This window comes from Chelon labrosus (assembly GCF_963514085.1).
Source record: "Chelon labrosus genome assembly, chromosome: 14".
In the NCBI taxonomy this organism is placed as follows: domain Eukaryota; kingdom Metazoa; phylum Chordata; class Actinopteri; order Mugiliformes; family Mugilidae; genus Chelon; species Chelon labrosus.
Genome location: NC_140347.1, coordinates 799659 through 826207, shown reverse-complemented (window position 1 = coordinate 826207; position 26549 = coordinate 799659). Strand labels below are relative to the sequence as shown.

The window sequence follows — 26549 nt, the reverse complement described above, 5'->3', positions numbered from 1 at the left end:
CTGTTCATGCTCTGACTGTGGTCAGTAACCGCAACATGGGAAACATCTTGGAGAAGCTTTCGGCTCTGCAAAGGCAAATGAATGACCTTGGAGACCAGAATGGACAAACAGAGTAGATCGTGTCTATTGAAATGCGAATACTCGCCCCAACCCAAACAATCACATTCTAATCTGCACTCCGGAGCCAGCCGGCCTTGGCCAAGGCCGCTGCTGGAACAAACCCCACAGGAGATTGCTGCAGTGAGACGCTCTGTCCCATCCCTGCTCCCCTCCTTCAAAAACACCTGCGACGGTTGACTTCGTCTGGGACCCAATCAGGGACGTCTCCATGGCAACTTGCTGTGTTATCGCGATGACATCCTGCGAACTGAGGCACTGACTGGAGGCTAGACAAAGCAACTCTCCAGGCTTATGTGCACACAAGGACACTCACACACACATATGCAATACACCTCCCTACCCCCAATCCCACGCCTTCGCAGCTTTACCCCTCCAGTGAAATAGGCGGGGTCCCATGGCTGCGCCGAAGTTGGCTGTGGCCAGGAGATGCCTGTCTACGCTGGAACACCTCCACCCCCCCCTTTTCCCCTCCCCCGGTGCAAGTTGTTTTGACTTATTATGTTGTAAAGTGTTTTATATGTGCTTATGTTGCTGAGGTTTTTTTCCTGGTCACACACTGTACTCCCCATGAGGAGTGAAGTCTGGGAGCTGCTTTCTTTCCCCTCCTCCCTCCTCTTGTTTTTCTCCCCTTTTCTGACCCCAATTCCAAGATGGCGCTCCCCTCGGTGCGACGTTGCGGAGCTCTCCCATGCACAATGAATTCCAACGTGTATGTACTGTTGGTTTATGCACAGATGGCCAATAAAGAACCTTGATACCTTGATACCTTGACCTTGATACATGCAGAAATCTGTTTCAAAGGTTTTCTGCTCACCTTTTTATTTAGTTGCGGCCGCTGGCTGTAAGAGACGTTCCTCCAGTGGAACTATTCCTTTCCAGGTAAACCGGACGAGCCCCCAGTTTGTTTGAGAGAGCTAACTTTTGGTCTTCCCATGGCCTTCAGAAGATACAACTGATGTCACTTCCTGTTGAGCATGTGATTTATGGAATGGTCCAAATTTGTCAGATGGGGTAATGTGTTTGGGTAACAGGACTGAGTGAAAACCCAGGGACACAACTAAAATGTGGATTTGAACTCAAATATTGTGGATTTCTTAGGAAACAAATCTATTTAAAGCATAGATATGATATGGAGTCACACAGCAGTGCAACAAAATACTGTTTCTGAAGGATTTGAATCAGAATATTTCATGGTAAAGTAGAATGTTAGAGTGCAGGGACAGGTAACACATGCTACTTTTTCAGTCTTCTAGCTAGTTTTTATTAATCCTTACAATTATAGATCTGAAAGTTGAAATCAGATCAATGTGCAGGACACTTTGATGTAATAAGAAAATGGATTTTAAAGTAATTTTTTATGTGCATTCATACATATAATGTTCGAGGGACGGAAATGGCAGCGATTCAGTGGAATAGCTCTTAAAGCTCAGAGTTGAAGCTGCTGTCACTTCAAAGACTCTCCTTCCTACAGAGAACACATAGACAATGAGGATCGAGATGATGACCACCAGACTGTAAATCCAGGACAGAGAGGTTGAGTGAATGTGGTGTTGAAGGTGTAGAGGTGGATCAGTTTGTCAGAGGAGACTCTGTAGAAGGACAGAGTTCCAGCAGGACAGTCCACATACACTGATACTCTGTTAGAGACAGAGGAGGAGGAGATGGATGTTTTTATGTTATTGTGACGGACATAGTAACCATGACGATCAGAGCATCTCAGACTCCAGGACTGATCATTAAATCCAAAGCAGCTGTCCTTCATGCCTCCTTTCCTTCTGATTCCTCTGTAACTCACTGATATATCAACATCTCCTCTCCACTCAACCTCCCAGTAACAGCGACCAGTCAGAACATTTCTACACAGCAGCTGAGACCAGTGATCAAATCTGTCTGGATGATCAGGATATGGCTGCTCCTCTCTCACATATGTCACCTTCCTGTTGTTGTCAGACAGTTTGAGGTTTGTGTTGACTGAGTTTGTGTCCACTTCAAGTTGACAGAAATCTGATGGAGAGAAAAAGACACAACACAGCTGCAGTTTATCATCTGACACATCTGATGGATTTCTTCTTTCTTTCCTCACTGATCTGTTGTTCATTAATAGAAAGTTTAATGATGATCCTTTTAGTCAGGATTCTCTTGTCAGTGATGTTTGAATGAATAAATACCACAACTATCAGCTTTGGATTGAAACACAAACTGACTGTTGTTTTTTTGTTGTTGATTCTACAAACACACAACAAGCCAACCCCAAGGCACATACTGAGGCTCATTTGACAGTCCTACATCTTTCCATTCATCTACTTCAATATTATTATTTTCAAGAAAAGAACTAAATGTCCTCCAGATCTTCAAACTTGTCTAGCTTGTCTTTAGCTGTGTAACTTCTCTTCTCCAGAGCAAAGTTAAAGCACATTCCCTTCATCAGATGGTGTGGCTCTGATTTCTGGAGGACCAACGCTTTGGACTGTAGGCTCCACCCAGCGAGGAGTGCTCCCACCACTTTTAGCATTTTTCTCCATGTGTGTGGATGTGAAAAGTCAGACCCATTTTTGCTGTAAAATCCGTTCCCTTGCCCTTCTTTCTCAACCCACCCAGGCCACAATTTTCACAGTAGGTGCGTGGGAGCAACACTAAATGGTAGAGGACAGACGGCTGACGCTCACAATGTGTTGGTTTTCCTGATAGGACTTGTAGGTTTTGAGTTGTGTTCATTTGTTCAGAGGGCAAATCCTAGGGTAGAAAAGATAATGCTTTAGAACATCTAGAATATCATGTGCAGCGTGTAGTCATGGCAACGGGCCCTGACCAGCAGACACAGCACAGGTGAACACAGAAGGTGCTAGAAGATCACACAGACTGCCAAAACATTAGGACCCCTTGGAGCCATATTAAAGGCAGCATGTTTAATCTGCTCAAATGACCAGAACACACATAGAATAAAATAATCACCATGACAACAACGCGCTCTCACATTTGAATTCAACTGAAACACTTGAACATTTTCAATAGAATGAAACTAATTTAGCACAAGCTTCCACTTTTAAGAGCAAAGAGGATGATGACAGGATCAGAGGCAGAAACAGATCAGTTGAGGGACAAGTTAGAATATTTTCAGCCTCGTTAAACAAAAACTGCAGCAACTTTAAATGAGCGTGGAGCTAACACAACACCGTCATCATAGCACAGCGCTGATGGAAATAACATTAGAACGCCAGTAATTAAACTGGAATAAAGTTACGCACGACCCACATTCATTAATACACAGGATTAGATGTTACAATCCCTTGTGCCAAGATCCCAGGAAAACACATTTAGAGGCCCTGTCCAACTGAGAAACCCTAACAAACCTACGGTCATGTGATATGATGATGAACCTACAATCTACATGAACTAAGTCAATGCTGCTGGCTTGTATGGCCCACTCAGCAGCTAACCAGATGTAGCACTGGTGTCCACCAACAATACTAGCTATCTAGCTACTGGACCAGTTCTAGGCTCAAAGCAGTGGGGAAGCAATAGAAAAATAGACCACACCATTCACTTTAAATGCAAAAGTCGGCAATTTACTGAAGGTAAACAAGATAGTCCAGACTAATTTCTTGAGTTTACTCTTTTTTTCCTATTCCCCTTTTCACAGGTGAAAGAACTCTTTTCAAAACCAAATTCAAGTGAAACACAACCGTCACAAATCACAATATTAATAATCATGAAAATAAAATACAACGTGTGGTGTAACACTTCAGTCCAGTTCAAGTTCTGTTCTGTTCTGATATCCAAATGAGGACATCAGATACCTGGCTTAGTCAACAGCAGTATGCAGCATGTCATTGGGGTTTTCAAGTGGGCACCTCCCTTCACCCATGTTTGGTTAAGTTAGGCCCACGACACCTCAAGAAGGCTGAACAGTGACTTCCAGCGTCCTGGAGTCACCCCCCTCCACGCTGCCACTGCACAACCCCGTTTATCTCACCATTCAGTGACTATCAACAACTAATATTTCAATCATTAGCCTAGTCCTTTTATGAACCACGACCCAAACAAACAAATCTACCAACATAAATAACAAAGAGCACAGGCTCAGGAACAGATAAAAGAAGAGGATCCATCTGAGGATTTTAAAGAACAGAGCAGGTGGCTCAGCTTGGTGTACACCAGTGACGTGTGATGAGGTTCATGACAGATTTACAATCATGAACCCAATGGAATAGCTTCAATTCTCCATTCAATTGGCTGCTTTCACACTAACTGGTTACGTTTCATATCTCAATGAGTATTCTTTACACAGGTATAAGGTTCATATCTGGACAAAGGACCAATGTCAATCTATAGCGGTTAAGAGACAGAATAAGACAGAGAGAGCGTTGGCCGTCCTAATTCCACAGTTCATTCATATTCATTCAACATGAGAGTAGCCAGTGAGAAAAAATAAAGACAAATGGTGAATTTTTTTCGTTATTGTCTCGTGATTTCCTGTTTTATTTTGAAAATACTAACGCTCCTCTCGTTTCAGGTCACTTGCCCTTCCTCTTGTGTCACCAGTCTGCTTGTCTTCCCCGATTCCTGATTGTTTCCACCTGTTCCCCATTACCCTCCTGTGTATATATGGTCTGCGTTTTCCCCTGTCTTGTGCTAGTGTGTTACGTTTCGTTTACTTCTCGTCGTGCATACCAGCCTGTCTATTTCAAGCCATAGCTAAGTTTTGAACCTTTGAACTTTTGTCTAGTTTTTGCCTCCTCGGAGTGATTTTTTGTTAGTATTTTGTTTACCACCTTGTTGGAGTTTTATTTTGGAATTATTAAAGACCTTTTATTTCTACTGCCTCTGCGACTGAGTCCTCCCTTTCATCCAGGCGTGTCAGTACACACTGGCCAGTATGGACCCAGCAGAGGCAGACTCTATGCGGCTCTTCGGGCACAAGAGGACCGCATTTCTCGGCAGGAGGAATTTCAGACAGCCATGGCTTCTCAACTGGGTCTTCTCTCATCTAGAGTACAATCAGGAGAGTTGGGACTCTGTAAACCTTTTTTGATAGATTGCTCAATCCATTTTGAACATTCACCCCACGCCTTCCCCACAGACCGATCAAAAATTGCATTTATAATATCCCACCTGACAGGAAGAGCTCGAGCCTGGGCCACAGCCGAATGGTCTCGTAACTCACCACTATGCAGCTCTCTCCCAGTATTCACAGGCACACTACAGCAAGCATTCGACCCAGTTTCTACCGACCGAGAAAAGGCAAGGGAGCCTAACGGACTAAAACAGGGCCACGACTCAGTATGTGACTACGCCATCCGCTTCCGCACCTTGGCCGCGGAGAGCGGGTGAAATTCTACGGCTCTCTATGATGTCTTCCTCCAAGGGCTAGCTACACCCATCCAACGGTCCTTAATACCCCTAAATCTGCCTCCTGATCTAGACTCCCTCATCACTCTTGCCATCCGCACAGACAACAGAATCCGCGATCTCAATCTACATAGCAGTAAAACCACGACGGAACCTTCACCAGACTGGTCAGTCCCCAGCCATGGACGCTCTATGGAGGGTGAGGAGGAGCCCATGCAGGTGGGTAGGGCTCGATTGACACAAGAGGAGCGGCGGCGACGACAGCAGGAGGGCCGCTGCTTTTACTGCGGAGGGTCCGGTCATCTCATCGCTTCCTGTCCTGCCAAGAAATCCACAGTGGTGAGCCAATTCACGGCATCAAGCTCTGCACCACGAAATCTCACCTCAGTTAAGGTAACGCACAACACCGTTTCTACCCCACCTCAGGGGAATGAATTAACCAAGATTCACTATATTTCTGCCATACCTGCCACAGAATCTGACTACCTGGACCTGAGCGCTGTTCCCTCCTGTTACCACCACCTCCGGGAAGTTTTCAATAAAACCAAGGCAACTTCACTCCCTCCACATCGACCATATGACTGTGCCATAGACTTGATCCCCGGCTCCACAATACCAAAATCACGTCTGTATTCAGTTTCCGGTCCTGAGAAAGCTGCAATGAGAGAATACATTGAAACCTCTCTCAAAGCAGGGCTTATCCGCCCCTCATCGTCTCCAGCAGGTGCAGGATTTTTTTTTGTTGATAAGAAAGACGGTTCTCTAAGACCAATTCCTTAATTCCTTCTTTATTTACCTCAGTACCAATGTTGTGGACGACAGCAACCACAATTTAACCCCTGCACTAATAGATTATTTTGTCGATGGCACTGCAGCATCGCTTAGTTCAACTTTAAACTTAGCTGCTCCTCTGAAAAAGAAGGTCATAAATAGGAGGAGGCTTGCTCCATGGTATAATTCACAGTTGCGCTGTTTAAAACAGGCGGTCCGAAAGCTAGAAAGAATTTGGCATTCCACTAATTCTGAAGAAGCTCGCATAGCCTGGAAAGATGGTTTAACAACTTATAAAAAAGCTCTCAGTAGTATTAGAACAGCATATTATTCATCATTAATAGAAGAAAACAAGAACAACCCCAGATTTCTTTTCAGCACTGTAGCCAGGCTGACAAAGAGCCACAGCTCTGTTGAGCCATCTATTCCTTTAGCCCTCAGTAGTAATGACTTCATCAGCTTCTTTACTAATAAAATTGTCGGCATTAGAGAAAATATTCAAGGAATCCTTCCAACAGCTGTTAAAGATGCAAGTACAGCGACATTAGAAACTTTTGTAAGACCTTATCAATATCTGGAATCCTTCTCTCCAGTAGATCTTCTTGAGCTCTCTTCAACAATTACAGCATCTAAACCATCAACCTGTCTTCTAGATCCAATCCCAACTAAATTGCTCAAAGAAGTTTTTCCATTAATTAACACCTCCATATTGAACCAGATAAATTTATCTTTATTAACAGGATATGTGCCGCAGTCTTTTAAGATTGCTGTAATTAAGCCCTTACTCAAGAAAGCCACTCTAGATCCAGATGTTTTAGCCAACTATAGACCAATCTCCAACCTTCCTTTTATTTCCAAAATTCTAGAAAAAGTTGTTGCTAATCAGATGTGTGACCACTTAAACAAGAATGGTCTGTTTGAAGAGTTTCAGTCAGGTTTTAGAGTTCATCACAGTACAGAAACAGCTCTGGTTAAAGTTACCAATGATCTCCTCATGGCTTCAGACAGTGGACTTGTCTCTATACTTGTTCTGCTAGATCTTAGTGCTGCATTTGACACTATTGATCATAATATTTTACTACAGAGACTTGAAAGTGAGGTCAAGATTAAAGGAACTGCATTAGACTGGTTTGAATCCTATCTATCTGACAGATTCCAGTTTGTTCATGTCAATAATGATTCCTCTACTTATACAAAAGTAAGTTATGGAGTTCCTCAGGGTTCTGTGCTAGGACCAATACTCTTCACGTTATACATGTTGCCATTAGGCAAGATTATTAGAAAACATGGCATAAACTTTCATTGCTATGCAGACGACACCCAGCTATATTTATCTATGAAACCAGATGAAACTAATCAGTTGGTTAAACTCCAAGCATGCCTTAAAGACATAAAGGCTTGGATGACCTGTAATTTCCTACTCTTAAACTCAGACAAAACAGAAGTTATTGTATTCGGTCCTAAGCATCTCAGAGATTCATTATCTAATCACATGGTGTCTTTGGATGGCATTACCTTGGCCTCCAGTACTACTGTAAAAAATCTTGGTGTTATATTTGATGAGGATATGTCCTTTAAATGTCACATAAAGCAAGTGACCAGGACTGCCTTCTTTCACCTGCGTAATATCGTCAAAATTAGGAACATCCTGTCTCAGAGTGATGCTGAAAAACTAGTTCATGCATTTGTGTCGTCCAGACTGGATTACTGTAATTCATTACTGTCTGGCTGTCCAAATACTCTTTAAAAAGCCTCCAGTTGATTCAAAATGCCGCAGCAAGAGCATTGACAGGAATTAGCAAGAGAGATCATATTACTCCAGTTTTAGCTTCTCTTCACTGGCTCCCTTTAAAGTCTAGAATAGAATTTAAAATCCTCCTCCTTACATACAAGGCCCTTAAAGGCCTAGCTCCATCGTATCTTAAAGACCTCATTGTACCATATCATCCCAGCAGATCACTTCGGTCTGAAAGTGCAGGCCTACTTGTGGTTCCTAGAATTTCAAAAAGTAGAATGGGAGGTAGAGCTTTTAGCTATCAGGCTCCTCTCCTGTGGAACCAGCTCCCAGTTTGGGTTCAGGAGGCAGACACTCTCTCTATTTTTAAGGTCAGGCTTAAGACTTTCCTTTTTGATCAGGCTTATAGTTAGGGCTGGACTAAACCATCCCTTAGTTATGCTGCTATAGGCCTAGGCTGCTGGGGGACGATGCACCAAACACATGTCCTCCTTCTTTCTTCTCTCTCCACTCTCGCATCCTCCACTTTCTTTTCTCTGGCACAGAGCTCTTGCCCTCTAATTTCCTATATACTACTAGTCATACAATTCTGTGCTATTACTATGTAGAATGTTTACTGCTGTGTGTGTTCCACCCCCCTCCCCCCCCCCCCCTTCCCCCCTCTTCTTGTGAGTATCTCTGGCCTGGAGTGGTGTGTTTCCTGTGGAGCTCTATACTACATCTGTTGTCGTGGTCTCATCAGCCTGCCCAGTCTTCATGGAATCCTGCAGTTCTCCACTCCTACCTGAATGAACAATTCTCCAACCTGCCTGTGATTCCTCTTACATTTTCAAACTGTCATGTAACATCATCAGTTTGTATCATAAGATTCCACATGTACACTTTAGTCAGATATGTGTATCTATGACAGATGTATGTTTATCTTGCTGTTCTCTTCTCTTCTCTCTTTGCTGTTCTCTTCTCTCTTTCTTCTGTCTGTACCCGGCTGGCCTTAGGCAGATGGGTCCCTCCATATGAGCTGGGTTCTGCTCGAGGTTTCTTCCTGTTAAAAGGGAGTTTTTCCTTGCCACCGTTGCCTTCAGGCTTGCTCTGGGGGTTTCAGGCCGGGTTTTTGTAAAGCGTCTTGAGACGATTTGTATTGTTATTGACGCTATATAAATAAAATTGAATTGAATTGAATTGTCTTCCCCGATTCCTGATTGTTTCCACCTGTTCCCCATTACCCTCCTGTGTATATATGGTCTGCGTTTTCCCCTGTCTTGTGCCAGTGTGTTACGTTTCGTCTCGTCTCGTTGTGCATACCAGCCTGTGTGTTTCAAGCCATAGCTAAGTTTTGAACCTTTGAACTTTTGTCTAGTTTTTGCCTCCTCGGAGTGATTTTTTTGTTAGTATTTTGTTTACCACCTTGTTGGAGTTTTATTTTGGAATTATTAAAGACCTTTTATTTCTACTGCCTCTGCGACTGAGTCCTCCCTTTAGTCCAGGCGTGTCAGAAATATGGATTTGAATTTAAAACCAAATCATCACCTTAATCAAATTATAATGAGTTGTTAAATCTTCTGATGATCTGATGCATTTTTAATTCAGACTGTTTAACAGAATATCTTCCATCATTTACCACTTCCTGTTTTGACTGAAGGTTTAGATTTACAATCTTCTATTTTTATCTTTCACACAAAGAATAGATCCCAATAAATGGACCACGACAGTAGAGTTGACTCAGCGTAGAAGAAGAGCAACAGCATGAACCAGTGGCTCACTAGCGCCCTCTTCCATGAGGCAGAAGTACTGGCTGCCTCATCTCCTTGTTTTTCAGTGCGGTTTAATGTCAGATCAACAAGACTAAATATGTTCCACTCATACATGAAATACATGAACTAGACTATGGAAGATTAGGACACATGATAAAAATGTACACAACCAATATATTGATGGCATACAGAGAGTCAGCCACAGGCACGAGCCAAGGAGCCGAACCTAGTTTGTCAGAGATTGCGCAATCCGCGGTGAGGCTCGTCTAGCCTGGGTGCCAGCCGAACTTAGTCCCGCCCACAACATTTGAGGTCTGGAAGTTCGGTCTGGCATCGCTCCGTTGAGGCGCAATTATGCTCAAACAGGAGCTGTTCGTACCAATCAGATTCTCAGGGCGGGCTTTATACGATGATGGACAGATGATCAACAGTAACGTAATCAACCACGTCACCAAAGAGCGCTTGGGTGAATTTGTTTACAACAAAGATGGCTGCCGCTGGAGAACTGAGATGTGTAGATTCTGCCATCGAGTCTGTTCTAGAAGATATCGACAGCGCATTAATTTTAAAAGAGGAACAGATAAATGCAATCAAGGCATTTGTTAATCGGAAAAATGTTTTTGCCGTCCTTTCTACGGGATTCGGCAAAAGTTTAATTTATCAGCTGGCTCCGATGGTCGCGTCTTCTTCTACTTCTTCCAGCATGCGTGCAGTTGAGTTCTGTTGACAACTATGCGTCGCTTAACATACGTCACACACTCCGTTGCTCTGATTGGTTATAGGTCTATCCAATTGAGTGCAGAGGCATTTTTTTTCCTGGTTCGGTTGAAACACGCCCCATAATCACAGCCCAATGGAGCGGTATCAGACTCACATTCTGACTAGAATTGAGTATGGCTACGTCAGGCTAAGGCTCGGCTTCCTGCTGCCTCAACTCACGTCTCTCCATATATGACCATATATGGTCGCTCCCTGTATTCACACAAGAAATACGTAAATTCAGTGATTCTGACAATAAAAATGATAGAAATGACTGGAATCATAGATAAAATGCTTTTATATCACAGACCAATGGAAAAATAGTAGAAGTTATTTTATTGTCATTACTTTTCATGATGCGAGGTGAGGCACTGCCTCCCCTGATCGCACGTCCCTGGTGCGCACTAGTGGTGGGCGGATCGATCCAAATATCGATAATATCGATACCAACGTTGGTAGGAGAATGGCAGAGAGAAAGAGTAGGGCTGTTTGTTATAGTTTCGTGCCGAAAATGAAACGATAGCAGGTTGTACTGTTTGTAAAAAAGGCTGTAGATACAGTGGTGACACAACAAACTTATATAAGCATATGGAAACTTTTAAAATCCCCTGCCCCTTGGCCCCGACAGACCCCTGAATAGAAGAAAAAAATGCACTAAAGGGGAGAAATGTTATCTTATTTTTGTATTGTATTGTACTTCCTAAACAGTTCCTTACATTATTTATAATATTTGTTGTGGAGTGATAATTTTGTACATCCATATCTGAATGATTCGGTGAACAAATCTTTTGAACGAATCATTTTAATGAACTGATTCTAGTGATTCAGTACAGTCAAAAGAACTGCCGTTCCCACCACTATCAGACACGTGTCACATCCAGAAGTTTGCAGATGACACGGCCATCATGGGGGTGTATCAGTGGCGATGAAGAGGAGGAGTACAGGAGCCTGGTTAGGGATTTTGTTGTCTGGAGCCACACAAACAACCTACAGCTCAACACCTCAAAGACTAAGGAATTGGTTATTGACTTGGGGAGGGACAGACCCAACCCCAGACCAGTTCTGATAGGAGCGGAGGAGGTGGACAAAAAGGAAAGGGCCTGAATAACTTTTTTAATTAACCTGCAATAGTTAAGTGCAATAACAATGTACCTGGTATTTCTCTATTTATGAAACAACCATGTATGTACAGTCACAATATTTATTTTTATTACTATTATTATTATTACTTTACTGGGTGTTTGGTATTTGGGCTTATTATACTGTTTCCTACATGTATGTCTGACAGTGCTGTACGCGATGGAGATGTCAATTTCCCTGCGGGAACCTCCCAAAGGGATCAATAAAGTTGTCTATCTATCTATCGATCTATCTACCTATGCTTTAGACCACTCTTCCTCAGGAACATTCTCCTGTAAGTCTGTCCTCCAAGCTTGTAAGATGTTATGTGTTGATTCTGTAAATTTACTTACAAAGAGATTGTACAATAAAGAAACCTGCCCCCTGGAGTGCAACAAACTCAATGTAAATGTTTCTAAAGTGGAAAAAGGAGGAGGAAGCGGCGGAGGGAGAGGAAACAAAAACACGGCTGCAGGGCTGGCGTCCTACAGCTACAGGTTGCAGCAAACAGACTCGTCCAGGACTGTTGCATTCTGCTAATAACAGAGACCTGGCTCCACTCATCCATTCAGGACACAGCTATCGAGCTAGCAGGCCGCACAGCCCATCACCGTGATAGAGACAGTAACTCTGGTAAAAGCAAAGGAGGAGGGTTATGCATCTATGTGAATAACAACTGGTGTACCAATGCTACTGTTATGGTCCTGGGTTTCCAGTGCTGGTGTTTTGTTCTTTTCCTGCTCTCTCTATCTCTCTCTCTCTCTCCCCTCCTCATTAGGCTCACCTGGGCAGGATTCTGGCAGGAGCACATGACACAGCTGCAATCACTCTGCAATCAACACTCCTTAAAAGGGTGGCTGTGGCTTCCCTCCAGTGCCAGATAATTCCACATGTCATGGTTGGTGCTAGCTCTTCGGCTTCCGTCGTGCAAAGAGAATCTGTTGCTAACTTGGGACTTATCTCTTGTGTTTTTTCATTTCTTCCATCCAGTGCCTCCCAGGGAGAGCCAGAATCCTGCCCCGGCAGCCGTTTTCAGTTCTTTTTCTCAGTACTCCTGGAGTTTCCAGCGACTTTTGTTTGCCTTTTTGTACTTTTGTTTTGTTGACTTGGAATTACCGAGTTTGTGAATAAACTCCATTTGATTGACTTTTACACGCGGTCCATGTTGTGGCCAGAATTATCTGGCCACAACATGGACCCCGCGGAGACTAACCGCGTGTTTGACGTCCTTTCAAAACAGGGAGCGATGGTGGGACAGCATGATTCCGCTCTACGCTCACTTTCAGACCGTCTCGACTCGCTCACTATGGGTATGACTCAGCTCGACAAGCGACTAGAGACCATCGTTGCCCGGCTCACCACTTCAGCAGCCCCAGCAACTCCTCCTCAACCGCCCATTCCTGCCGAGGCTAATCCAGCATTGGCACCCCTTCCCCGAGAACCATTCATTCCCACTCCCACCAGGTATGAAGGTCAGTTAGGGGCATGTGCACAATTTCTTCACCAGTGCTCACTTGTTTTCAGCCAACAGACCACAACCTATGCTACAGACTCGGCTAAAGTAGCTTATGTTATGAGCCTAATGTCCGGTCAGGCAGCTACATGGGCCATGGCTGTCAACAACCAGCGCCCCGAATTACACTCGAATTACATGCTATTTACCAGAGAAATGAGGCTGGTTTTCGATCACTCGATCACCCGATCAGAGGTAGAGAGGCTGAGGGGCAGCTACTGGATCTCAGACAGGGTGACCAACCAGTGGCCCAGTTCGCCATCACCTTCCGCATTCTGGCGGCGGAGTGTGGATGGGATGATGGTGCTCTTCGGGCCATTTTTCGCAGAAGCCTGAGCAACCAATTAATAGACGAGCTAGCAGTAAGGGACAATTCTACCTCCCTGGAGGATCTTATTCGGCTAGCCATCAGTTTAGACAATCGGCTTAGGGAAAGGCGCAGGGAAAGATCCAGTGACGGATTGCAACTACTCGACCCTGCTCCACACCGCCAACGAGATAAGGGGCTGCCATTCCCTGTCACTGACTACACGGAACCCGACGGCCAGCCTCAACCCACAGCGATGGGACCGCCAGGGGAACCAATGCAGCTGGGGCGCAACCGCTTGACTCTGGCGGAGCGGCAGCGACGCCTGAGACAAGGTCTTTGTATATATTGCGGCAACAAGGGACACATAATGGTCCAAGTGCCCAGAACTTCAGAACTCCGGAAACTCCTCCCCACGCCAGAGAACCCCGGTGGTCCGGTCCACGGCTACTTCGGCCAGAACTGGCTCCTGCACTTATCTCAAAGGTATGTTACTCTGGCCCCATCTTGCCATTCCAGTCCGTGTGCTGGTGGACAGTAGGGCCGACGAAAGTTTCATTGATTCGGGCCTGGTTCAGCAACACAATCTACCCCTGAGGGAATTGGACTCGCCCAAGGAGGTTTTAGCCATAGATGGCCAACAATTGACACTGATCACACACAAAACAGAACCTCTGAAACTGTTGCTCTCTGGTAATCATCAGGAACATATTGAACTGTACATTATCTCCTCTCCTGTGACCCAGGTGGTGGTGGGGTTAACCCTCATGTGGACTGGGGAACATCGACGATACGGAGGTGGAGTCACCACTGCCACGCCCACTGCCTCCGGTCAGCAATCCCCGGTCCAGACTCCAGGGACCCCACCACACCGGAACAGATTAGCTTGGTCAACGTACCCCAGGAATATCACGACCTCCAGGAGGTTTTCAGTAAGGACCAGGCCCTCTCCCTCCCTCCCTCCTCACCGCCCTTACTACTGCTCCATAGACCTCCTTCCAGGATCACCTCTCCCATCCAAGCGGCTGTACAACCTCAGCAAACCTGAGAAGGAGGCTATGGAGAAGTATATCACGGAATCTCTGGACGCCGGTCTTATTCGCCCCTCTTCCTCTCCGGTGGGTGCAGGTTTTTTTTTTTTTTGTTGAAAAGAAGGACAAATCACTCCGCCCCTGTATTGACTACACAGGTTTGAATGACATCACAATAAAGAACAAGTACCCGCTCCCACTTATGAACTCTGCTTTTGAGCCACTACACAACACCACCATCTTCACTAAATTAGACCTTCGAAACGCATATCACCTCGTTAGAATCCGTGAGGGAGATGAGTGGAAGACAGCTTTTAACACTCCCCTTGGACACTTTGAGTATTTAGTTATGCCTTTTGGACTCACTAACGCTCCTGCTGTCTTCCAGGCACTTGTAAATGATGTCTTCCGTGATTTGTTAAACAAATGTGTTTTTGTGTACTTAGATGATATTTTAGTGTTCTCCCGCAACCCCAGGGAACATATCGAACACGTCCGGGAGGTGCTCCAGCGGTTGCTCGAGAACAGACTGTTTGTGAAGGCTGAAAAGTGTGAATTTCATGTCACCAAAACGACCTTCTTAGGGTATGTTATTGAGAAGGGGCAGCTTCACCCAGACCCAGTGAAAGTTAAGGCAGTGACAGAGTGGCCTATTCCCGAGTCTACAGTAAGGTAGCTGTCCCCCTTACTCAGCTAACCTCTGTTAAGGCTCCTTTTGCATGGAGTTCCAATGCCCAAATAGCTTTTGACAATTTGAAGAAAATGTTCATTAATGCCCCTATGCTTGTCCACCCAGATCCAGAGATGCAATTCATCGTGGAGGTCGACGCTTCTGACTCAGGAGTGGGGGCCGTCCTCTCCCAGCGCCTCCCTGCGGACAACAAACTTCACCCCTGCGCATTCTTCTCCCGTCGACTCTCTCCAGCTGAGAGGAATTATGATGTGGGGAACCGTGAGTTGCTGGCAGTGGTCTTGGCTCTCCAGGAATGGCGGCACTGGCTGGAGGGCACCGCTCACCCCTTCATTGTCTGGACAGATCATAAAAACTTGTCCTACCTCCGCTCGGCTCGCCGGCTTAACTCCCGCCAGGCTCGGTGGGCTCTGTTCCTGGGGCGATTCAATTTTACTGACTTATCGACCTGGACCCAAAAACCTGAAACCTGATGCCCTGTCTCGCCAGTTCACGCCTCCTGAGGAAGAAGAGGTGACCACGAACACGGTCCTGCCCTCCTCCTGTGTTGTTGGTGCCATTCGGTGGCAGGTAGAACAGGAAGTTCAGAATGCCCTTAAACAACATCCTGTCCCAGAGAGTTGCCCACCCGGACACCTGTTTGTTCCTCCTGCAGTTAGACCGTCCGTACTCCAGTGGGGTCACTCTTCCAAACTTGCCTGCCACCCTGGCGCTCATCGGTCGATCTCTTTGATCCGACAACGATTCTTGTGGCCCTCCATGTCTACAGATATTAGAGAGTTTGTTGCCGCCTGTTCTGTCTGTGCCCACAACAAAGCCTCACATCGCCCCCCAGCCAGCCTCCTGCAACCTCTGCCTATTCCTTGCCACCCTTGGTCATGCATAGCAGTTGACTTTGTCACGGGTCTTCCTCCATCTGACGGGAACACAACTATATTGACCACCGTAGGTCGGTTCTCTAAGGCCGTGCATCTGATCCCCCTTCCTAAACTCGCATCGGCCTTAGAAACTGCTAATCTGTTGGTACAACATGTGTTCCGCCTCCACGGCATCCCTGAGGACATCGTGTCTGACCGGGGTCCACAGTTCTCCTCCCGAGTCTGGAAGGCCTTTTGTCAGTCCTTGGGCACTACCTGCAGTCTCACCTCCGGTTATCACCCCCAGTCCAACGGACAGACAGAACGGGCAAATCAGGATATGGAGGCTTCACTGCGCTGCGTGGCATCATGTCTCCCAGCTTCCTGGTCCACTCACCTGTCGTGGGTTGAATACAAAGAGAATCTGTTGCTAACTTGGGACTTATCTCTTGTGTTTTTTCATTTCTTCCATCCAGTGCCTCCCAGGGAGAGCCAGAATCCTGCCCCGGCAGCCATTTTCAGTTCTTTTGTCAGTACTCCTGGAGTTTCCAGCGACTTTTGTTTGCCCTTTTGTACTTTTGTTTTGTTGACTTGGAATTACCGAGTTTGTGAATAAACTCCATTTGATTGACTTTTACATGCGGTATTATCTCCTGCTTTGGGGTCCAACCACTGGTTGGACAAACCGTCACAGCTACGACCACCGATAGCCACTGCTCTCCTGACCTAGAGGACCCGACTGTCAAATGCAGACCTATGTATCTTCCACCTGAGTTTACTGTTGTCATGGTGACCGCTGTATATCCCACCAAATGCTAATGCTAACGTAGCGCTTAGCAATCTGTACAATGCCATCAGCCTTCAACAGAACACCTATCCAGAGGCAGTTCGCATCATAGCAGGAGACTTTAACTATGCTGACTTAAAGGTAGTGCTCCCTAAATTCTACCAACACATAAAATGTGCCACTAGAGGAGCAAACACTCTGGATAAAGCCTACACCAACATCAAGCATGGTTACAGGGCTATACAGCTACCCCACCTTGGCCTCTCTGATAACATGGGGATATTTTAAACACCAGGACCTGGAAGTGTACACCTCGTCTGTGCTAGGCTAGATCAAACACTGTGTGGACACTGTCACAGTGGACAAGCAGATTCAAGTGTATCCTAACCAGAAGCCGTGGATGACAAAGGAGGTCAGAGGGCTGTTGAAGGAGAGGAAGAGCACCTTCAGGTCTGGGGATGAAACCCAGTACAGGGCTGCCAGAACCAACTTCTGAGAAAAGGCATCAGGGAGGCCAAAACAACATAGAAGAGAAAGACTGAGGACCACTTCAGCAGCAACAACATACAGCATACAAAGCTATACGATGTTCTATGTCTCCAATCCTAATGCCTACCAAACTGGTATTCTTACCAATAGCCATAGCCAGTGGCTCAATAGCTAGGGTAAACAACAATGGAGACAAAGGACAGCCTTGTCTCATTCCTCCTTGTAACTGGAAAGGCTGAGAAGTCAGACCATTGGTTAAAACTATGGCCTGTGGATCAGCATAAAGGGCTTTAAATGCGTCCCATCGCATCACAGCAGATGTCTGATTAGTATTCATTTCAAAGTAATAATCAATTTGTGACCCAATTAATTGAAGAAATTCTGTGTCCTTAAGCCAAAATGACTGGAGACGCCATTTCGAGGACTGTCAAAAGCTTTAGGCATACTCAACTTAAATGAAACGGAGGCATGATCCCAATTTATTATGCTATCGTACCAACTATCTGAAATTGTAGGTATCAAAGTGACAGAAAGTAAAAAGTAGTCAGTTCTGCACCAGCTCTTCCATGGTGGTTTTCATTGTATCAGACTGAGCTTTCAGAGAGTCAATGTCGTCTTGATTGGTGCTAATTCTCTCCTGGGCTTCTGTCACGCGCCCTGACACTTCCTGCAGTTCACCTTGTATCCCCTGAATAGCACCAAGTAGAGCATCAAATCTAGAAACCAAATCTTCTTTCATTGTTTGAATGGCATTGAGAATCTGATTCGGGCTAGCTGTGTCCAAGTTGTTGTTACTAGCTCCGGAGCTTGCTAGCTGCACCGGGCTAGAGGACAAGGTTATAATAGTTTTGGATTTTTCATTTTAGTTTAGTTTTTATTTTGTTTTTACCTTTTCCCCTCCAATTCAGTTAGTTTTAATTAGTTTTTAATGTGGGTTTGCTAGTTTTTATATTTCCAAAAACGCTTAGTTTTAGTTTAGTTTTTATTAGTTTTAGTTTTTTCATGCTTTGGGTTATTTGTCAGGTGCAGGATTCAGAAAGGTCAGGGTGAGTGTTGTATAATAAAATTCAACAAAAGATACGTTTAAAAAATGAGGGTGAGTTAATAAAGTTAAAAAATAAATTTTGGGTGAACTATTCCTTTAATCAGGGGTACCCACTTTTTTGGCTTGTGATCTACTTTTACAGTGACCAATTCAAAGTGATCTATATATATTATATTAATATAATAATTATATTAATAGTTGCTACAGTGTTTAAAGTTCTACCCATCTGTTTTTATTTTTATCAAGAAAAATTCGTGCACTGCACCTTTAGAAAAATAGCGCTGTCTTTAAGAAAGACGGTAGTGTTGAGTTGTTGTTGAAGTTGTGCGTGGCTGTGGATGTGTGCCGCTGAACTGAGGACATGTTGTAAATATAAAGTAAAATAAATAAAGATGAAGGTTTGTCTTGCTGTTTGTTTTGGAGGAGCAACAGATAAATGTTTCAGACTAACACCTAAAACATTTTCTTCAATGGCACACGATCTACCCACACTACTTTCGCGATCTACCGGTCGATCACGATCGACTTAATGGGCACCTGCTTTAATCCTTCTCTTTCTGGCGGCGGCGGACTCGCAGAGGCTAGCTTGTTTTGGTACTCGACATTAGCCGCCTTGTGCGAGCTTCTTAAAAGGACTTTGAGATTCGTGGAGTTTCTCCCCTTGAGAAGCCAGCCACATATTTTGTCACAGTCTGTCTCCACTACAAGACACTTGCTTTTATCTTTCTCGTCATATTAAAAAAAAAATTCCCATACTTCGAAGCTTTCTCCCTTTTGCTGCAACCGCCATGGTGCTGCCAGGTGACGTCACGGACCGTGAGGTGCCGTAAAGTGCTGCTGCTGGAGTAAAACTGCCAGAGCGGAATAAATCGATCATATGAATCCAACCAAATGAGGCTTATAATTAAATTGACAGAGACGAAAACGAAGGGAATTATATCTATAATTTAAGTTCGTTTTAGTTCGTTTTCTAAACACGCAATACAGTTTAAGTTAGTTATCGTTTTTTTCTTTTAATTTTCGTTTTTATTTAGTTCAGTTAACTACATAGTTTTTTTCAATTTTAGTTTTCGTTATTTCGTTCGTTTTCGTTAACTATGATAACCCTGCCAGAGGAGGCATCTGATCTTGACGTCTTTGAAGGTTTAGGAGGCTTCGTCAACATTTTAGTTGTTAATGTGGTTTCAGACACTGAAGTGGCTGTTCACTAAAGCTGTACACAATTTCTTATGACTACCCGACTGTTATTCTCCAAAGTTTACATGGGAGAGCTCTGTCACGCTTCCACCTAGCGCAGCGCCATAACCAGAAGTCCAGCACAAACTGACACTTTGATGTTTTATCATCATTAGTCAAACTTACACTTCCTCAGACCAGGTTTTAACCTCTGCTCTCCACCATGGTCCATCCTGGAGGAAGAAACACAGTCAGAATGATTTTCTATCCAACATGAGTCCTAACTGCTGTTCAACATGAAGCAGAGTTCATCAGTTTATCAGTGAGACACAGAAACAGACTGAAACTCATCAGTATAGACTGTCTCTGATGTTTCACTGTCTGAGATCAACAGTTTGACCAACATTCACACATCAACAACTAAACAGTTTTCAGACTGTTCACAGATCAGTCTAACCTCCAGATTCAGTTGATTGTGTTCATTTACATATTCCAGATAGAGACTCTAATGATGTAAAGTGCTTAGTCCATATCATAAAAGACTGTATTTGAAAGTTAACCCTAAGATGAATCTTTGAGGTTACCAGAGAATAAAGGAACCAATAAAGGATTTCAGCATCAGGTTATTTGTAACATGTCATTTTATCACTGTTTAGAAATCTGCTCATTCTTTCTGCCTTAAATGTAGAATACTTAAGTTGAAAGTGTGTTTTAAAAGAAACAAAAGTTGAATCCAAAGTCTTGGATATACTGTATTAAAATTCTCTGAATAATCACAGTCACAGAAGACAGACTCTGTACTCCAGGACAGGTTTCAACACACGGACTGGAGTATGTTTGCTTCTCAGGCCACCTGTGGCTCACACTTGGACATTGACAGTTATGCCTCCTCTGTTATGGACTACATCACCACCATCATCGATGACGTCACGACAGAGAAGCAGATCACCACGTACCCCAACCAGAAGCCATGCCTCCTGCTGAAGGCCCGTAACACTGCCTTCAGATCAGGGGATGCACAGGCCTACAGCACATCCAGGGCAAACCTGAGGAGGGGCATCAAGAAGGCCAAGCACTGCTACAAGCTGAGGATAGAGGGTCACTTCTCCAACTCTGACCCCCGACGCATGTGGCAAGGCATCCAGGCCATCACCGACTACAAGCCCAGCAACCCCACCCCCACAGCCATGGACGTCTCCTTCCTGAACGAGGTAAACAACTTCTACGCTCGCTTTGAGAGGGACAACGGAGACACCGCCACCAAGACAACACTCCCTGCAGACCAGCCCCTCTCACTCTCCTCCACTGATGTCCACACGGCACTGAGCAGAATCAACGCACGCAAGGCTGCTGGACCAGATGGCATCCCAGGACGTGTGCTCAGAGCATGTGCGGAGCAGCTCACCGGGATCTTCACGGACATTTTCAACCAGTCCCTCGCCCAAGCAGCTGTGCCAACATGTTTCAAAGTGACATCCATCGTGCCAGTGCCAAAACACTCCAAGCCGACGTGCCTCAACGACTACCGCCCTGTAGCACTCACAGCCATCATCATGAAGTGCTTCAAGCACAACTGGTCCTGGCACACCTGAAGGACTCCCTCCCTCCCACACTGGACCCACACCAGTTCGCCTACCGTAGCAACAGGAGCATAGATGATGCAGTCTCCACAGCACTGCACTCTGTGATCTCACACCTGGACAATAACCACACCTATGCACGATTGCTGTTTGTTGACTTCAGCTCAGCATTCAACACTGTCATCCCCTCCAAGTTAATCACCAAACTTGGAGCCCTGGGCACCAACACCTCCCTCTGTAACTGGATCATGGACTTTCTGACCAACAGACCACAACACGTGAGGTCAGGCCACATCTCCTCCACCACTGTCACACTCAACACCGGTGTGCCACAAGGCTGTGTGCTGAGCCCCTTTCTGTACTCCCTCTTCACCCACGACTGCAGACCAGTGCATGGATCCAACTCCATCATCAAGTTCGCAGACGACACCACCGTGATTGGTCTCATCACCAACAACGATGAGACAGCCTACAGAGAAGAGGTACAGCACCTGGCCACATGGTGCGCCGACAATAACCTGCTCCTTAACACCAGCAAGACCAAGGAGCTCATTGTGGACTTCAGGAAGGAGAGAAGAAGCACACATGACCCCATTCACATCAACGGAATGGCCGTCGAGCGTGTCTCCAGCTTCAAGTTCCTGGGGACCCACATCTCAGAGGACATGTCCTGGACCACCAACACCTCCAGCCTGGTCAAGAAAGCTCACCAGCGTCTCTTCTTCCTGAGGACACTGAAGAAGAACCATCTGTCTTCAGCCATCCTGGTGAACTTTTACCACTGCGTGATTGAGAGCATCCTAACCAACTGTGTCACAGTCTGGTACGGAAGCTGCTCTGCTGCGGAGCGCAAACACCTGCAGCGTGTAGTGAAAACTGCCCAGAGCATCACAGGAACTCCACTCCCTGCCATTGAGGACGTCCAGAAGAAGTGCTGTCTGCGTCTGAAGGACTCCTCCCACCCGGCACATGGACTCTTTTCCCTCCTGCCCTCAGGCAGGCGTTTCAGAAGCCTCCGGACAAGGACCAGCAGACTGAGGAAAAGCTTTTTCCCCAGAGCTGTGACCTTATTAAACTCTGACCCCCGCTGACTCCTGCCCCCCACTCCCCCTGCTGACCCCTACACACCAATTCACTCACACCCCTTAACTCCTCATTCCCTCACTGACCAAGACTTTTACACCATCACCACTGTATTGGACTACTCTGCACATGCTCACTTTATACAATCTGTTTGCACAGTACTATGTACCGAATATTGCACTAGTCTAGTAACTTAGATAAGCACTGCTTATTATTTATTTTTGCACTGTAAGTTGCCCACGTCATCTGTTTATGTATCGCCTAATTTATCAACTGCCATCTCCTCTATTGTAAATTATGTTATGCGAGTTCCTGTTTATAGTCTACTCACATTTAACGAACAATCCATCTGTATAATATGTTCATAGGACCTCACTCAATCGTTATGTATATCATGCTCATTAACCTGTATATGGCCTCATCTGTACATAGGTTCTGATCTGTAAATATTGTCCATATGCTGCATAAACAACCTGTACCAGACTTATTTACCATAATATTTATGCCACGTGCCCTTACTGCCTATTGCACTTCTGGTTAGATGCTAAAATGCATTTCGTTGCTCTGTACATGTACATGTGTAATGACAGTAAAGTTGAATCAAATCTAATCTAATCTAATCTTATTCTCTCTACACTTTACACCAACAATCCATCCATCAACAGTTGTTGATATATTTCACTAAAACCTAAAACTGTAAACCAGCTGATAGAGGAGGGTTCATCCTCTGAGGTTTACTGTGACTCCAAAGAATTTAGATATTGGACAAGCTCCTGTTGTCTGTCCATACCTGAGAGTGTCCAGTCTCCAGAGTGGATTCTCCAGTCCAGCAGACAGCAGCTTCACTCCCTTGTCTCCTGGATGGTTGTAGCTCAGGTACAGCTCTCTCAGATGGGAGGGGTTGGAGCTCAGAGCTGAGGCCAGAGAAGAACAGCCTTCCTCTGTGATCAGACAACCTGACAGACTGGAAATAGAAAAATATCAAAAACTCAAGAAGAAGAAGGAAAATCCTCCAGATGTTGAACTTCTGTACCAACATGAACCTAAATCAGGATTTAACTGATCAACAACCAGCTGTATCCTGACCTGAGAGTTTCCAGTTTACAGTGAGGACTCTCCAGTCCAGCAGACAGCAGCTTCACTCCTGAATCCTGCAGGTTGTTGTCACTCAGGTCCAGCTCTCTCAGACTGGAGGACTGGGAGCTGAGAACTGAGGACAGAGCTTCACAGCTTCTCTCTGAGAGGTTACAACTGCTCAGCCTGAAGAAGAATCAACATCAAATGTTTTATTTGTCATTTACTAAATGAATCATGTTTCAAATAGTTCCTAAATCCACCTACAGAGCTTTGTTGGAGGCTTTGACCACTGGCAGCAGCCTCAGAAGAGCCTCCTCTGAAGCAGAGTATTTCTTCAGGTCAAACACGTCCAGATCTTCTCCTGATGACAGTAAGATGAAGCCCAGAGCTGACCACTGAGCAGGAGACAGTTTATCTGTGGAGAGACGTCCTGATCTCAGGGACTGTTGGATCTCCTCCACTAGAGAACCATCATTCAGTTCATTCAGACAGTGGAACAGATTGATGCTTCTCTCTGCAGACAGATTCTTTCTGATCTTCTTCTTGATGTACTGGACTGTTTCCTGATTGATGTTTGAGCTACTTCCTGTCTGTGTCAGCAGGCCTCGTAGGAGAGTCTGATTGGTCTGCAGCGAAAGACCCAGGAGGAAGCGGAGGAACAAGTCCAGGTGTCCATTTGGACTCTGTAAGGCCTTGTCCACAGCACTCTGATGGAGACGTGTTAGTTCAGGTTTGTTTCTAAAGACTTTAGACAACAGGGATGTAGTTTGTTGTTCTTCCATCAGGTTGACATCAGAGTTGATGAAGGTCAGATGGACATGAAGAGCAGCCAGAAACTCCTGAACGCTCAGATGGACGAAGCAGAACACCTTGTCCTGGTACAGTCCTCTCTCCTCTTTAAAGATCTGTGTGAACACTCCTGAGTACACTGAGGCTGCTCTGATATCGATGCCAGACTCTGTCAGGTCTGATTCATAGAAGATCAGGTTTCCTTTCTGCAGCTGATCAAAAGCCAGTTTTCCCAGAGACTCAATCATCTTCCTGCTCTCTGGACTCCAGTGTGGATCTGTCTCAGCTCCTCCATCATACTTGACCTTCTTCACGTTGGTCTGAACCACCAGGAAGTGGATGTACATCTCAGTCAGGGTCTTGGGCAGTTGTCCTCCCTCTCTGGTTTCCAACACATCCTCCAGAACTGTAGCAGTGATCCAGCAGAAGACTGGGATGTGACACATGATGTGGAGGCTTCGTGATGTCTTGATGTGGGAGATGATCCTGCTGGCCTGCTCCTCATCTCTGAATCTCTTCCTGAAGTACTCCTCCTTCTGGGGGTCAGTGAACCCTCTGACCTCTGTCACCATGTCAACACACTCAGGAGGGATCTGATTGGCTGCTGCAGGTCGTGTGGTTATCCAGAGGCGAGCAGAGGGAAGCAGGTTCCCCCTGATGAGGTTTGTCAGCAGCACATCCACTGAGGTGGACTCTGTAACATCAGTCAGGATCTCAGTGTTGTGGAAGTCCAGAGGAAGTCGACACTCATCCAGACCGTCAAAGATGAACACAACCTGGAACTCTTCAAAGCTGCAGATTCCTGCTTCTTTGGTTTCAGTAAAGAAGTGATGAACAAGTTCCACCAAGCTGAACTTTCTCTCTTTCACCACATTCAGCTCTCTGAAAGTCAATGGAAATATGAAGAGGATGTCTTGGTTGGCTTTGTCTTCAGCCCAGTCCAGAGTGAACTTCTGGGTTAAGACTGTTTTCCCAATGCCAGCCACTCCCTTTGTCATCACTCTTCTGATTGGTCCATGTCTTCCAGGTGAGGCTTTAAAGAGGTCTTCTTGTCTGATGCTTGTTTCTGGTCTGTCTGGTTTCCTGGATGCTGTTTCAATCTGTCTGACCTCATGTTCATCATTGACCTCTGCAGTCCCTCCCTCTGTGATGTAGAGCTCTGTGTAGATCTCATTCAGAAGGGTTGAGTTTCCTGCTTTAGCAATCCCCTCAAACACACACTGGAACTTCTCCTTCAGAGTAGATTTAACTTTACGTCCACACTCTGCAGCAAGAGTTCCTGAATGAACAAGAAATGTAATGAATCAGTGAACTCATTCATTTTAATAACATTCACATGTGACTGTTTTCAGTCCAGAAGAATTCATAGATGTGATTCAGATGTTTTCATCATATTAACATCAGAGTCTAGAAATATAAACTTCTCCCATGTTTCCTCCATTTCCTCTTTCCATCAAGTTAAAGCTGTTAAATCCTCTTACTGCTCTGCAGACAGTCAGCCAGCTCCTCCTGCTTCATTCTCCTCAGGAAGTTCACTGTGATCTTCACAAATAAATCTCTGCTGCTCCTCCTCTGCTCTTCATCCTCACCCTCCAACACCTCCTCATCCTCCCTCTGACTCTCTAAGCATTCTGGGTAATCTGGACTCAGAACCTTATGGATCTTCTTCAGCTCGTTCTTCATAAAACTGATGATGTTCTCCTCCAGCAGCTGGAACAGAATAATAATCCAACTTAAATGATCAGAACACAATCATGTTGATCTGAAAGGCTGCTTGTTGACAGCATTCAACATGAAGACTTCTCCAACCAGAATGCTAGTTTGTGGTTGTTGAGGTTAGCAGTAGTAGCTGTGATTGAACATTTACTCACCATGAATATGGAGTCCAGGTCTTTGTGATGATGATCACTGGAAACCACTGAGATCTGCTGCTGAAGTCTGTGGAGAAACATATTTGATTCAAACTAACTTCTTTAACAAACACACTTTGGTGATGATCATCATTGTATTGATGCCACAAACACAAGATGAGAACAACAAACACTGCTCTGATTACTGAATGTGGTGTTTTAACAGAGGAAACTAAATGACAGATAAACTCTGGACTAAAACATGACAGTCTAATGAACAGAACTGAATAATGATTAATAGATCTGTGTTAATTCTGACCCTGGATCAGCAGACTGCTGTTCATCTTTGAAGTTAATAGGTCGAAACATAGACCGGTCACTCTTCATGGACACAGATGTGATTCCAGAGGGATCTGGTCTTTGCTGATGGATTCTGTTAAAACAAAACATGGATTAACTTTACTGGGTGAATTCTTTCTGGACGTTTCAATTATTATGTTAAATGTTTTAATGCAAACAAAGCACAGAAAACAGAAATCTCATTCTTTGTGACCCTGGATCGTCAGACTGTTGTCCATGTTTGAAGTCATTAGGTTTATCTCTGGACAAATCACTCCTCATGGACACACAGTTGTATTCAGGAGAATCATGTTTCTGTTGATGGATCCTC

At 45.0% G+C, this 26549-nt stretch overlaps 2 protein-coding genes across 2 annotated transcripts in view; both read right to left on the bottom strand.

Moving 5' to 3' along the window:
• Positions 1–26549, bottom strand: part of LOC311499739 (uncharacterized protein) — a 350319-nt gene that overhangs the window by 282692 nt on the left and 41078 nt on the right. The window lies entirely within an intron of this gene.
• On the bottom strand, positions 947–25981 carry LOC311498918 (protein NLRC3-like; the record flags this gene model as incomplete). The annotated part of the gene is made up of 7 exons (XM_084559702.1): positions 947–2124; positions 19687–19733; positions 22954–23127; positions 23250–23423; positions 23505–25308; positions 25511–25739; positions 25901–25981. The coding sequence occupies 7 exons, from the start codon at positions 25979–25981 to the stop codon at positions 1586–1588; spliced, it is 3048 nt and encodes a 1015-aa protein (XP_084415828.1). The 3' UTR covers positions 947–1585.